Source organism: Neovison vison, chromosome 11, assembly GCF_020171115.1.
Source record: "Neovison vison isolate M4711 chromosome 11, ASM_NN_V1, whole genome shotgun sequence".
Lineage (NCBI taxonomy): Eukaryota > Metazoa > Chordata > Mammalia > Carnivora > Mustelidae > Neogale > Neogale vison.
In genome coordinates this window covers 195846171-195861714 of record NC_058101.1, presented here as the reverse complement: position 1 = coordinate 195861714, position 15544 = coordinate 195846171, and the positions used below count along the sequence as shown (strand labels likewise).

Genomic DNA, 15544 nt, shown 5'->3' with positions numbered 1-15544 from the left:
GTGCATATATTTTTTTGAGTTCGTGTTTTTGGTTTCTTTGGATAAGTAACTGGAGCATATGGTTGTTCTCTTTTCATAGTTAATTTCCAGTTTACATTGCCACCAACAGTACCTGAGATTTCCCTTTTCTCCATTTTCTCCAACAATTATATCTTGTCTTTTTAATAGTGGCTTTCCCGACAGGTGTGAGATGAGATACCTCATTGTGGTTTTGCATTTTCCTAGTCATGATGTTGAGCATGTTGGTGACCATGTGTAGGCCATCTTTGGAAATGTGTTTGGCGATCCTCTACCAATTTTTGAATTAGATTGTTATTCGGTATTAAGTTCCATGAGTTCCTTATATATTTGGGATAGTAACCGCTAATCAGATACATGATTTTTCTTTTTACTGTTCTGATTGGGTGATTTCTGCTACCCTGTCTTATGCATCAATGATCCATTCTTCTGTATCAAGTGATTGATTCCCTATACAGTGTTTTTCATTTCAGTTATTGTATTCTTTAGTTCTGATTTTTCAGCACTCTTTAAATTTTCTCTTTGTTGAAGTTTTCACTGTATTCCCCTGTTTTGCTTCTGAGTTCGGTGAGTATTTTTTGGGTCATGACATTGAACTTCTTATTTGGTAGATTACTTACCTCCATTTCATTTAGGGTTTTTTGTTTGAGGCTTTGTTTTATTCTTCTGGAATATATTCCTCTCCCTCTGTACTTTGCCTAGCTGTGTGAGTTTCTATATACTGGTTAGATCAGTTATGTCTTCCTGTTTTGAAGGAGTGGCTTTATGTAAAAGGTGTCCTTTGGGGCCCCCCTCATCACCTGAGGCAAGTACCCCAGGGGTATCCCCTTTGTGGGGCAGTCTGATTTGTGTCTGGGCCACAATTGGTGTGAACTTGTTGATGTTCAGCACTGTCTTCCTTTGTGGCTTTGAGGCCCAGTAGGAGCTGCTGGTGGTACAGTGGTGAATGGAGCTGGCTCTGACACATCTGGCCGAGAGGCCCAGCTGCAACGGCTGCAGGCGCTCTAGTGTGCATGGCTAGCCTCTCCAGAGTAGGGGCCGCTTGGGGGTAGATTGCTGGTGCCTTTGGAAGCTGCCCACTGGATGGCTCGGGGATGTGTTTTAGAGGGGCTCATATGCTTGCCTAGGCTGCCTGGAATCTCTTTCTTTTGATTGCAGAGTTTAATCTTCTTTCTTTTTAAAATTTTATTTGTTTATTTGATGGGGTGTGGGGGGAGAGAGTGCACATGAGCAGAGGGAGAGGGAGAACCAGGCTCCCTGCTGAGCAAGAAGCCCAATGTGGGACTTGATAATCCCAGGACCCTGGGATTATGACCTGAGCTGAAGGCCACCTAACTGACTGAGCCACCCAGGAGTCCCTAATTGTCTTACTTTTTAATTACTTACAAGGGAATATTATTTTGTTTAGTTTTCTATACGCCTTCTTCATCTTTGTTCTTCCTTTTACTGCATTACTATTTTGTGTTTAGCTGATTTATTTGTATTTTCATTTTTTTATTTTTATTTTTGGAGAGAGTTGGGGGAAGGGCAGAAGGAGAGGGAGAATCTTTTTTTTTTTTTTTTTTTAAGATTTTGTTTATTTATTTGACAGATCACAAGTAGGTAGAGAGGCAGGCAGAGAGAGAGGAGGAAGCAGGCTCCCCGCGGAGCAGAGAGCCCGATGTGGGACTCGATCCCAGGACCCTGAGATCATGACCTGAGCTGAAGGCAGAGGCTTTAACCCACTGAGCCACCCCGGCACCCGGAGAGGGAGAATCTTAAGCAGGCTCCATACCCAGCCTGGAGACTGTTGTGTGGCTCTGTCTCACAATCCCAAGATCATGACCTGAGCCAAAATGAAGAGTTGGATGCTTAATTGACTGAGCCACCCAGGTGCCCCTCCTTGATTTTTTAATATTGAAATGTTTAGATTCCTATCTCATTTCCTTCGTGTATGTTCTGTAGCTATTTTCCTTGTGGTTACCATGGGGATTATATTTAACATCCTAAAGTTATAACATTTGTACTGGTTTGTATTTATATTAGCCTAACTTCAGTAGCATATTAAAAATCTACTCCTTCACATCTCCATTCCCACTTCTTTGTTGTAAAGGTCACAAAATTACATCTTCATACATTGCCATAAACTAATAATACTTATTATATTTTTTAATATCTTTTTAAAAAGTTTTTATTTATTTATTAGAGCACGTGAGGGGAGAGGTTAGAGGGAGAGGCAGACTCCCCACGGAGCAGGGAGCCCAACGTGGGACTCGATTCCGGGACTCCAGGATCATGACCTGAGCTGAAGGCAGTTGCTTAACCAACTAAGCCACCCACTCACCCCCTAATAATTCTTTTAAATCTATTAGTCTCTTAAATTATGTAGAAGCCAAAATTTGGAGATATAAAACAGTTACAGTGATACTAGTTATTAGACTGATAATTGCTTTTTAAGTATTAGTCTCCTAAATCTGTAGAGAACAAAAAGTATAGTTACAAACTTTTGCTGCAGTGATACTAGCTTTTATAATTGCCCATGTATTTAGTATTTACCTTCAGTGAGATCTTTATTTCTTCATATTAACTTTGAGTTACTGATTCTTTCATGTTCTCTTATAGGGCTCCCTTGTACATTTCTTGCCTGGTAGATCCTAGTGATAATGAAATCCCTCTGCCTTTTTTTTTTTTTTTTACTATTTAAAAAAGCTTTTTTATTTGGAAATATCTTAATTTTTTCTTACCTTTGAAGGGTAGGTTTGCTGGATAGAAGATTCTGGGTTCACAGATTTTTCTTCTAGCATTTTGTATATAGCAGCCTGCTACTTTCTGGCCTCTAAAGTTTCTTTCCTTCTTTCTTTCTTTTTTTTTTTTTTTAAGATTCTATTTATTTTAAAGAGTGGGCGAGTGTGAGTTGGTGGGAAGAGCAGGAGGGAGAGAGGCGGAGGGGGAAGGAATCTTAAGCAGACTTGGTGCTAAGCATAAGGCTTGACACAAGGCTCGAACTCATGACCCTTAGATCATGACCTGAGCCAAAACCAAGAGTTGAAGACTGACTGAGCCACCAGAGGTTCTTGGCCTCTAAAGTTTCTGATGAGAAATGCAATTTTTTTTAGGATCCCTTCCTTGCATGTGCTGGTTTGCTTGTCTCTTGCTGCTTTCGAGATTGTCTTTGGAAAGTTTATTTATAATGTGTCTCTGTGTGGTTCTCTTTGAGTTCATATTCTTTGAATTCATTGAGCTTCTTGAGTGTTTATTACATTCATATATTTCTTCAACTTAGGGAAGTTTTCAGTCATTATTTTTTGAAATAATGCTCTCTGCCACTTTTTCTCTCTCTTTCTCTGAGACTCCACAGTGCATATTTTGGTCTACCTGCTGGTGCCCTAGAGGTCTCTTAGGATTTGTTCACTCAATCCTTTTTGTCAGTTCTTTTTTCTTTTTAAGATTTTTTTCTAAAATTTATTTCGGAGGCGGGAGCCTGGGTGGCTCAGTGGGTTAAAGCCTCTGCCTTTGGCTCAGGTCATCATCTCGGGGTCCCGGGATCGAGCCCCGCATCAGGCTCTCTGCTCAGCAGGGAGTCTGCTTCCCCCCCCGCCCCCCCGCCTGCCTCTAAAAAGCTACAACAGGCGCCCCTGTTGTAGCTTTTTAAAACATAATTGGAAATAACTGATTGGTGGTGATGAATAAGTGGCAAAATATTTTAAGGTAGAGGAAAAATAACACCAAAATCCCACAGTTTTTCTTTTTTTTTTTCTTCTTTTTTTTTTTAAAGATTTTATTTATTTGACAGAGAGATCACAAGTAGGCAGAGAGGCAGGCAGAGAGAAAAGGGGAAGCAGGCTCCCCGCTGAACAGAGAGCATGATGCAGCCCCCACATGCCCCCCAGTTTTCCCTAGATTAATAAAAAGACTCCAGGGACGCCTGGGTGGCTCATTCGGTTAAGCCTCTGCCTTCGGCTCAGGTCATGATCCCAGGGTCTTGGGATTGAGTCCCACATTGGGCTCCTTGTCCAGCAGGGAGCCTGCTTCTCTCTCTGCCTCTGCCTGCCACTCTGCCTGCTTGTGCTTTCTCTGACAAATAAATAAATCTTAAAAAAAAAAAAAAAGAGGAATATCTTTGTATAACAACAGATTCATAAATTGATAACCTATATTAACGAAGATGTGCTTGAGGACACCATATTTAGAAAGTTAATACTCTCTAATCAATTCGGTGTTTCAACATCCGGATATCTGTATTGAAAACGTCCTTCATATGGGACTGGAAGAGATTATGCTGAGTGAAATAAGTCAAGCAGAGAGAGTCAAGTATCATATGGTTTTACTTATTTGTGGAGCGTAACAAATAACATGGAGGACATGGGGAGCTGGAGAGGAGAAGGGAGCTGAGGGAAATTGGAAGGGTGGTGAACCATGAGAGACTAGAGACTCTGAAAAACAACCTGAGGGTTTTGAAGGGGTGGGGGGTGGGAGGTTGGGGGAACCAGGTGGTGGGTATTGGGGAGGGCATGTATTGCATGGGGCACTGGGTGTAGTACAAAAACAATGAATACTGTTACGCTGAAAAGAAATAAAAAAAAATAATAATTTTTAAAAAAAGAAAGAAAATGTCCTTCATATTATTTAAAAAAAAAAAAAACCCGACTCCAGTGGACCCAAATCATAACTGAAACATAGATTGAGTTTTTTGGTTTTTTTTTCCCCCCCAAAATAAATAACTTCTTTTTGTACTTTGGAAGATCTCTAAGAATAAAAGTCCTAAAATACCAATATGTAAAGTAGTGAGAACTGCTCATGAAAGAAACTTAAGAACTAAAATTAGGTGCATTAGACACTAATGCTGTAACTGAAGGTTAAAATAAATGGGAATCCTTTGTTGTTTTAAAAAGAAAATCTTTTGGGGTGAGGTAATTTGGAGTTAACTGAAAAAATAATTTTTTTTTTAATCTTTTAAGGCTTTAGGGGACCAGATACTATTTGTAAATCGTCCCGATAAGAAGAAAATTCTTTTCTTCAATGATAAGAGCTGTCAGTTTTCTGTGGATGAAGGTGAGCCTTTCTGTTTAATTTTCAAGTATGTTAGAAATATAGGGTGACAAAATTTATATTTATAATCCAGTTATAACTCAAATTTTGTAGTAGTGCTTTTTAGCTTTATCATCTCTTAGAGCACAGCTAATAATCTTACCACTAATATTGTTTCTCAGAATGCCATTTGAAATATGTAATTTGAAAGATTTTTGGTTGATTTTACTTGTAATCATAGTATCAGTAGGTTGTGATATCTTACGCTTATAGCAGCTGTACCAAATAGTTTATTTCTTTAGTTCTGTTATTTTACAAATATTACTTCATATCTTGATATGAAAGCTTGACGCAGAATGGGAAAAAACAAACTTTTGTTGGTGACTGATACTCTCTTAATAACTTGTGAGTCTTTTGGTTATCAGATTGGATAGGCAAGATTACTTTTTTCTGACTGTTGTAGAGTCAGATGCTAAGCTTCTGTTGAATCTTATACTAAATGTGTGATCCTGTATTTTGAATTTTAGGTATTTTATCTCATGGGCACGTGGGTGGCTCAGTTGGCTGACTTGATTTCGGCTCAGGTCATGCATGATCTCAGAGCTGTGGAATTGAGCCCTGCATTGGGCTCCCCACTCGGTTGGGTGTCACCTTGAGATGCTCTCTCTTCTTCTCCTTTTGTCTCCCACCCCACCCCCACCTCGATTTGGTGTGGGCTTTGTCTTTCAAATAAACATAATCTTTAAAAAAATATTTCATCAGCATTTGACAGGTAAAATAGTTAAGGGTTTATTCATGGGAAATCTCTACTACAGTAGAAATTAGAAATAGTAGAAATCTCTAATATAGTCGAAATTCTCATTTAGACAAATCTATTTTGCTATAAATTTGTATTAATTTGTATTTGTATTAATTTTAAACCTAATTAAACATCATTTTAATTATAAAACTTGGGAAGTAAAACAGATACCAAAAAATTCTAATAATATAGAATTACATAAGATAAAAAAGTAATATTAGATTCCAAATAGTGAAAACTTGCTATGCCTGCCTGGTAGTCCTAGTGACTGTTGTTTATTGTATTGAATAAAAGAGATTCTATTGAAGAAATGGTTTTGTATAAAAAATACCCATATAATTCTTGTCCCTTTAGTAGCCCATACATTTTTGATTATGATTTTGTAATTTGTACTATGTAAGTTTTTCTTTCATATGTTATCTGGCTGTAAATATTCAGGCTTATGGTGCTAGTAGATAGGAGTTCAGTTAACCTGAAGTTACTTAGATGACTGTGATTTATCTGAGGAAATAGAATGTTGTATTTTGGTGGAAAATTGTGATTGAGAGCATCTTGTATGCAGTTGGTTCTCAGTAAATAACTTTACTGTAATAGTAAATTTGTAACTTTAAAAAATTGTTTTCAAAGTATTCCAGCTATTCTGTATTGTATTTTCTAATAAGGTAAGCTTCTTTATTAATAAATATTAATAAATTTTTACTTTAAAATAAAAATAAATTTACTGTAAATTTGTAACTTTAAAAAATTGTTTTCAGAGTATTCCAGTTATTCTGTATTGTATTTTCTAATAAATAAGGTAAGCTTCTGTATGTAAGGGAGTAGTGAACTTCTTTTGTACATTGTAATGATAGGTGCTCATTTAAGAAAGGTTTGGCTTAGCAATTTTTGTATTGCTTGAGTCTCCTTTACTTACAGTTTTGCTTTTATGGAAACTTTCATACTTCTCAAATTGACTTGACCCTTTGAAAAAATATAGAGGTGGGCTTGATCTTTAAGATACTTAAAAGGTTTTTAAAAAAATAGCTGATTCCTTTATTCTTTGGCATCGTTAATCCATTTGAAAAAAAGTGCAGTATTAAAACATAAGTATCACATGTTCAAGTAGGAAGATCTTACAGTGAAAAGCAGATATGTTTTCCTTTCACTAATTTGAGTCCCTTTGATTTGTGGCACTACTTGTTTTATTTTAATTCTTTGGGTGGTTGTTCCCTTATTTTATTAAATAATAGGCTTATATTTTTATTTCTTGATTTTTCAGCTTGAAGTATTATAATGACTTATTCTTATGTTGCTGATTATACCTGCTGTCTCTCTTCTTCACTTTCTAATATAGTATAGTGCTAGTTTAAGTTTCTCTGCCATTTTCTTGGTACCTTTAAAATCAAAATAACTGAATGTTTCCAGGGAAATTTTAGTGTTAAGTCTGCTCTGCAAATGGCAGTATAGTGCAGCATAGGTGTAGATGTTCAGCTTGCCAGATGAGGTTGCAGTAGCTCTCTAAGAACAGGATAAAACTCTAGGATTTCTTGATAATAATTCATTGGAGAAATTTTAAGAGAGTACTTTCTGTTCCTCTATATCCTCACACTAATCGTTATACCGAGTCATTGGTGTTTTCTGTCTCCAGTGCAATTTTTCATGTAGATATCAGTGTTTTAACTTTGCTCAGCCTTTCCTGTTTGTGTACCTTTCTGTTTCTTTTTTTTTTTTAAGATTTTATTTATTTGACAGAGATCACAAGTAGGCAGAGAGGCAGGCAGATAGAGAGGGGAAAGCAGGCTCCCTGCTGAGCAGAGAGCCCAATCCGGGGCTCGATCCCAGGACTCTGGGATCATGACCTGAGCCGAAGGCAGAGGCTTAGCCCAGGCTTAACCCACTGAGCCACCCAGGCGCCCCTACCTTTCTGTTTCTTAACATTACCCTGTTTTCATTTGCCATCTTGTATGGCCTTTGCTGGTTTAAACTCATCCCATCTCTTTATTACTTGACTTACAAGGACAAGATGAGGATTTTCTCCCTCTCTTCCTTCCTTTATTTGAGGGGGTGGGCAGAAGGAGAGGAAGACAGAGTCTTAAGAAGATGCTGAGCACGGAGCCCGGTGCAGAGTTCAGTCTCAGGAACCTGAAATCATGACCTGAGTCCAGACCCAAGAGTCAGACACTTAACTGACTGAGCCACCCAGGCACCCCAAGATGAGGATTTTCACTTTTTCCCAGTCAGATTATACAAGTAACCATATATGCTTGTTAGTAAAATCCCACTTATCTGGAAATAAGTTGTATAAATTGCTTGATGTTTATTTTTCTAGTTTACTTTTTCTCCGATAATCTCTAAGACTGTATGGTTATTTAGTATTCCGTTATGTAAGTGTACCCAAAGAATGATTTTTTTAAGTACTTAATAATGCTGCAGCAAATATTCTTACACCCTTTACATGCTGGAGACGTGTGTGGTTTTTTAATTAATGAAATAGGCATATATATCAGAAGGTATGGGAGGGGAAATTGATATATTATTTTTGCATCTATTAAGTCTTTGTTGTTATAGACTTATTTAATAGGTGTTGAAGTATATTACTAGGTTTCCTAATATTGACTGTCCTTGTACTCCTAGAATAAATAACTCTTTTTTAACTATATATTTCTGGACTCTTTTTCTACGTATCTGAAGGGTTTTTGCTTTAGTATCCAGTTTTCTTTTTTTGTTCACTTTCTCAGGGTTTGGTTTGTGTGTGATGCTGGATACATCAAAAGAAAAGTATAGTTTTCCTTTTTCTTTCCATTCTTTATGAGAATATTCGATTCCTTGAAGATTTGAACACAAACACCCATGAGTTTCTCTGTCTTGTTGTTTCTTGGACAGTATTCTTTGTATCTTCTTTGGTTATGTCCATCATTAAGTTTCCCATCTCATAAGTTAATTTTTATAATCTCTGCTTTCCTAAAATCATCCATTGTTAATTTTCAGATTTAATAGCATATACTTTTTGCAGAGTATAGCTCCAGAATTTAATTCTTGTCTGTAATTTTCCCTTTTTATTGCTAACTTCTTGTATTTGCACGTTCTCCCTTACTTCCTTATTATGCTATGTTGGTATATCTATTTTACTTTTGTTGTATTTTTGTTTTAAAGGAAAACATCTGTCAGATCACCCTTTGCATACTAGTTTTTGATTACTTTCTATGAGTGGTGACTGAGCAAACATTTAAAATCTGCCAATTTTTTTTGTTGTTTTAATTTTGCTGTTACTTCCTGGTGGTTTTCCTGCAGAATTCTTGGTTTATAAACATTCTTGACAGTTTTAGTTTAAGGGTTGTATCATAATCATTGTAAAGCATCTCTCTTGGTCGTATTTAATGTTCTTTTACTTTGAAGTCTGGCTTTATCTTATATTCTTTTAATCCGTTCCCTTTTTTTGGGCTGATACATTTTTGCCCATCCTTTTACGATGTACCCTGTCTTCTTTTGTTTAAAGGTTTCCTTTGTAATTGGCATGTAGATGGTTTTAACTTCTTGAAGTGTCATTTTATATTATCTTTTTTACATGATACATTGTCCCATTATTTGTTTGGAAAGTATAATTTGGGGAAGTTGACATATATAGAGTGATTCTTTGTATCTCTAATTTGCTTAAACTATAGATATCATGGGGTGCTTGGGTGGCTCAGTGGGTTAAAGCCTTTGGCTCAGGTCATGATCTCAGGGTCCTGGAATCGAGCCCCACATCGGGCTCTGTGCTCAGCGGGGAGCCTGCTTCCTCCTCTCTCCCTATCTGCCTCTCTACTTGTAATCTCTATCAAATAAATAAATAAAATCTTAAAATGATGCCTATAGTTTTTTTTTTTTTTTTTTTTTTAATCAACTTTGTTCTTTGTTTTTATTTCCTGGTTGACACTTCCTGGGATTTTGGTAGCAATCTGTTATTGTGTATATTCATGAATTCACTCCCAACAAGACTTCACTTATTCAACAAATATTTACCAATGTCATATTATATGCCCCAGTCATTTTGCTTAATGCAGGAGATACACTAGCGAACAAGGTAGACAAGTCTCTGCCTTTGTAGAGTTCACATTCTAAAGGATAGCATAAACAATATAAAAATCAAACATGATGACAGATTGTATCAAATTCTAGAAAAGAGACAAATGAAGTATGTGCAAGTTGGTAAAGCCGTAGGAGGGGTGGAACTCAAGTGAAGAAAGCTGTGAAAGAATGAGATGGAAATAGCCTTGATATGGGTGCCATTGTGGGGGAAGTGGGGCTCGAGCAGAGTATAATAAAGGCAAAGGCTGTAGTAAAGACTTTGATTTTTTTCGTAGGCCTGTGGTTTTTAATCCTTAAGTCTGATTCAGTGAAGCCTGAGGAACAAATATTTTCTAACATGTTCTTTGCTCTTGTAAGATAAAATTTCCAGATGATATAACCTACTTTGAGACATAATTTCTTTAAAGTTAATATAATACAGGGATGCTTGGCTGCCTCAGTCAGTGGAGAAAGTGACTCTTGATCTCAGGATGGCGAGTTGAAGCCCCCACATTGGGTGCAGAACTTACTTAAAAAACTTAGGGGCTCCCAGACGACTCAGTTGGTTAAGTTTCCAACTCTTGATTTCAGCTCAGGTCATGATCTGAGGGCTTTGAGATGGAGCCCCGCATCTGGCTCTGCACTGGGGGTGGAGCCTGCCTAAGATTCTTTTTCTCTCTCTCCCTCTGCTGCCCCCACTTAAAAAAAAAAAAGTATGATGCCCTGACTGTAACAGAAAGTTTAGAAATGGAAATTGGTTTATATTTTATAAATGTATTTCAATATTTGTAATTACTCAAGCTTATTTATATTAGATTATAAACGGGATATAAATAACACAGTTGTTTACATTTATAATCACCATTGAATGTGCTGGCTACAAATAGACCAGTTCAGGTGTGATGCAGTGCAGCCTATCTACCATAATTAGTGTTTGCCTTCAGTGGTAAAGAATTTGTGGCAAAGGTCTGCAAAATACAAAGTGAAATTTTCCTGAGATTTTCAAAGGTTAATCATACCATATTCTCTATTTATTGTACTTTGTATGTTTCAAAGTGTAACATGATTTTTGTATGTAACAAAATCATGTTTGTTAAACCAATATAAGAAATATTTTGTGTATATATGTAAACAGTTTGATTCTTATCATCAGCTGGTGTTTTTCATTAATCTCTATACTTTCTAAGAAAGATGGCTGGAAGTAAGAAAGGTTTTTTAACAATGATGGTGTTGATAATTTGGAGCTGAGTAAACTTTTTGGTGTTGGGGTTGTCGCTGTGCAGTGTAGGTGATACCAGAATCCCAGGCTTCTTTAGATGCCTGTGGCATACTTTTCCCCAGTGTGACAACCAAAAGTGTATCCAGACATTACCAAAGAAATGTTTCCCAGGAGGCAAAAATGTCTGGGTTGAAAATTATATTAAAGGTACAGTTTATGTTTATAATTAAAATAAATTGTCTTCAGACTTTTCTTGAACTCTTTTGTTCAGTGCATTTAGTTATAGAGGGTTGTCACCCAGTGAGTAAGGTCTCTGTTCTTGAGATTTCCTAAAGCTGAGGGAACGTTGACATGGGAACACAGATGGTGGTTCTTGCATACTGTTATTGTGAGGTTCGAACAGCACTGTAGACACTGGGGGAATAAGTCACGATCCACAGGAATTTGCGGATTCAGACACTATTTTTGGAGTTGAAATTGTCAGTATGGCATAAATCACTGATTTTCAAGATACAGGTTTTTTTCTAATGATATAAGTTGTGTGATTCCAGAGAAGATCCACTGAAAATTGATGCATGTCTTAACATTTGTCTTCCTCTCTGTCTCTTTCTCTTTGTTCATATTTTACTCAAAATGCGCTGTCCTGATTGTGTTGATGGAGATTTTTTTTTTTAAGATTTTATTTATTTATTTGACAGAGATTACAAGTAGGCAGATTGGCAGGCAGAGAAAGAGAGAGGGGAAGCAGGCTCTCCACTGAGCAGAGAGCCTGACATGGGCTCAATCCCAGGACCCCAGGACCATGACCCAAGCAGAAGGCAGAGGCTTTAACCCACTGAGCTACCCAGGCGCCCCTTGATGGAGATTTTTGTGTTAGCCCAGTAGGTGGCAGTCTTAGCTAAAGAAGAAATACTGATTGATGAAGCTTTTAGTCACGTTTGAAGACTCACCCTTCATTTTATGTGTGATAGAAGGAAATGTCTTAAATAAGGTATAATACAAGTAAGGACAGAGCTTATTTATAGTAATTTAGAAAATCAGATAGGTACGTGAACACAGAGTAATTGAACTTAGGTATTTGTCTTATTTCACAAAGGCATTTATTTCCTTTTATCAGGATCTTATTCATTTAGAGGCAGTATAAATGCCGTGGTCAAGATGTTTGAACAGTTAATCTGTAGGTTTATATCTTAGATCTTCTCCTTATTAACTTGGGCAAGGTACTTCTGAGATTTCTCATTTATAAAAGAGAAATAATGGTATATGTCTCATGGTCCTTATGAGAATTAAATGAGTTAAAAATAAATGTGCATAGAGCTTGGAACAGAGCCTGGCATGTAGTAAGACTAATAGTAACAGTAATATTAGCTATTATCAGAGGAATTGGAAATACCAAATAGTACCAGAATACTAGATATTTAAATCTTAACTGGTTATTTATTCATGTTTACTTAGCTGTGTGGTTATTGACTAAGTAGATCTGTAGTCTTGTGTTTTGTTAAATGGATAATAAAGAATCAGAGCCAGTTTAGCAGTCTGAGGCCACATTTGCAAAGATCTTTTGCAGTTATAGAATGTTTGTTGGTGTTCCTGGTGAGAAGTCCAGTGACAGTCTGATTTTTCTTCCATTTCTGCTAACTTGTTCATTTCTGCTTAAAAACTTAAACAATTTCATTTTTATCCTTAGAATACAGAGCTTCAACCAGAAGCTCTTTTCCTGGGAGCTCTTATGCTGTTTTAGTTCATTAGTTTTTGATGGCTTTCCATTTTATGGATGTACTTTAAAACAGTTTTTCTGATGCTCCACAGATAGAGATGTAATTTTTGTTTTTTGTTCTGCTGTATGCTATTATCAATAGTATTTGCACATAAATACTTGTGCACTTGCCTGATTATTTCCTTACTGTAGTTTTCTTTAAGTAGAATTGCAAGGCATATATTTTTTTTAATAAATTTTTTTATTGAGAAGGTATATTTTAAAAATTGTCAACACCTTGCCTATCTGTAAAGTTTGCACCATTTTTTCGGGACCCATTTACCCTTCACAGCAGTATATGAAAAGGTATCCAATTCTGTACCCTCTCCAGTATTAGATGTTTTTAGTTGACTTTGCCAGCCTCATAGAAAATATGGATTATCTTGGATTTATATTTTCTTGCAATGACTTTATGAAATTAGAGAAAACCATGATTTTTCTTTGTACTTCTGTCAACTATACATTTTTTGTCCTTGCATACATTAAGATGTAATTAAATTTGGGATGCTTATATCTTGCCTTTAAAATTAGGTGCTGTTCACCTGAGTGGCTTAGTCGGTTAGGTGTCTGCCTTTGGCTCAGGTCATGATTCCAGGGTCCTGGGATCGAGCCCCACATATGGCTTCCTGGAGCCTGCCTCTCCTGCTCCATCTGCTTGTACTCTGTCTCTCTCTGTCAAATAAATAAAGTCTTTAAAAAAAAAATTAGGCCTTGCTTTCCATTGTTCATCTTAAGTATTTATGCAACTGTGGTACGTTTACACAGTACATGTAATATTTAAATACTGAAACAGCACTGAGCTAAGGAAAGGCAGGAATTAATGTAGAAATGTTTTATCAAGAAACCCAGACATTGAAAAAAGATATTGGGGGGGGGATCTTAAGTAGGCTCCATGCCCAGTGCAGAGCCCTCCATGGGGCTCAGTCTCATGACCCTGAGATCATAAAATGTAGTCAAGAGTCAGGTGCTTAATCAGCTGAGCCACTCACATGCCCCCATGGAAGAGTTTTTTTATTCAGGGATTGTCCTCTGAAAATAGCCCAAGCAATACGTTTTTTAGCACAGAAAGTAGTTAAATTTTGTTTTAATGTACTTTCAGTTTCATTGTGCCATTAAAGTTTATGTTGTGTATTTTTTTTTGGTGGTACATTAATTAGCTTTCTAGACCATTACTGTCACTGTTAGTTTTCTAGCTTTCTAGACCATCGTTATCACTATTCTATTAGGTATTACTGCCTCTGTGATTGTGTCATAAGAGGCCTGAAGTCTGTAAGCTCTATACATACAAAGTAGAAAGAGTAGTTTCAGTCTTCAAGGAACTGAACCTTGGCAATGCTGCTAATATAGATGCTTGGTTAAGAGTGTATTGACTGAAAATTACCATTGTGTAAATGATGTTTTTATCATATATGTGCTTTTATTCTCTTTATCTTTTTTTCCATGCAGAGAAAAGTATAGTGTGTTATGCAGTTACATAATATTCATTCTAGATAAAAGACAGTTTTACATATTGATAGTTAGAATTTAACAAATCATGGGTTAAAATGCTTGAACTATTCTTTTTTGGGTGACATACTTCAGTAGATGTGGGAAATTTGGCATGAAATTCTGGCTTGGCATTTATTTATTTATGTTTAAAGATTTTATTAGAGAGAAAGTAGGGGGAGGGGCAGAGGAGAGGGAAAGAAGAATCTCCATCAGACTCCCCATTAAGTGTAGAGCCTGACAGGGCTGGATCTCACAACCCTGAGATCATGACCTGAGCTGAAATGAAGACAGATACTTAACCAGCTGAGCTACCCAGGCACCTTTGGTATATATTCTAAAACAATGTTGTGGGTACAGGTACCTGGGTAGCTCAGTGGGTTAAGCATCTGCCTTCAGCTCAGGTCATGATCCTGCAGTCCTGGGATCAAGTCCTGCATCAGGCTCCCTGCTCAATGGGGAGTCTGGTTCTCCCTCTGTCTCTCCCCCCTGCTCGTGATCTCTCTCTCAAATAAATACATAAAATCTTAACAACAACAACAACAATATTGTACGCTTTCTTGGAATTAGAATGATGTTTTTATTGCTGAGTTGGAAGTTTGACCTAAAGGTATTTTCTCTCACATAAGCCGGCAGAGCTAGTTGCATTAATCATATCCTTCTTTAGCCAAAAAAGTGGATAGTTGGGAACTTCTGGCTTCCACTTAAAATGAAGAAAGCTGGAGAGAACATTGTTGCACTCTTACAGGAATAATAGTAAATCCTAGACAGCTGCAAATTTATAGTTTTCTTGAATCCATCAGAGAGCTGAGGTTGTAGGACAACTAGCTAACCTGAAATCTAAGGAAAGACAGGCGCTTCCAGGAAAAGATGGGATGCGAGTACTTGTTTACCTGGGACAGACAAAATGAACACCACTCAGAAGAATGCAGTTAAAAATTTTAATGAACTGCTAAAGGCTTAAATTGGACTAGCAAGAAGAAACAGAATCCTTGGGGGCTGAGAACACATGGGAAGGGAATTCATACCTACTTGCAGACTTTCTTCCATAGACTTCCCTGGATGCTTATAAAATAGAGTATAGGGTAGGTACTGTCCTGATTGGGTATCTACAGGAAAGACACGAAGCCCTGTCTGGGTCCTTCTTCCTGCTTCTCTGCTGTGAGACAAAAGCCTCAAACTGCAGTGGAAATGGAACAGTAAGAAACCTTCCACCCCTGGGGAAGGGGTAGGA

The 15544-nt window shown here is 37.1% G+C and overlaps 1 protein-coding gene across 1 annotated transcript in view; it reads left to right on the top strand.

The window, feature by feature from the left end:
- Window positions 1-15544, top strand: part of GTF2E2 (general transcription factor IIE subunit 2) — a 64914-nt gene that overhangs the window by 40269 nt on the left and 9101 nt on the right. The window contains exon 6 of the mRNA XM_044225561.1: window positions 4956-5049. Coding sequence (XP_044081496.1) covers window positions 4956-5049 — 94 coding nt within the window. The remainder of the gene's footprint in view (window positions 1-4955; window positions 5050-15544) is intronic.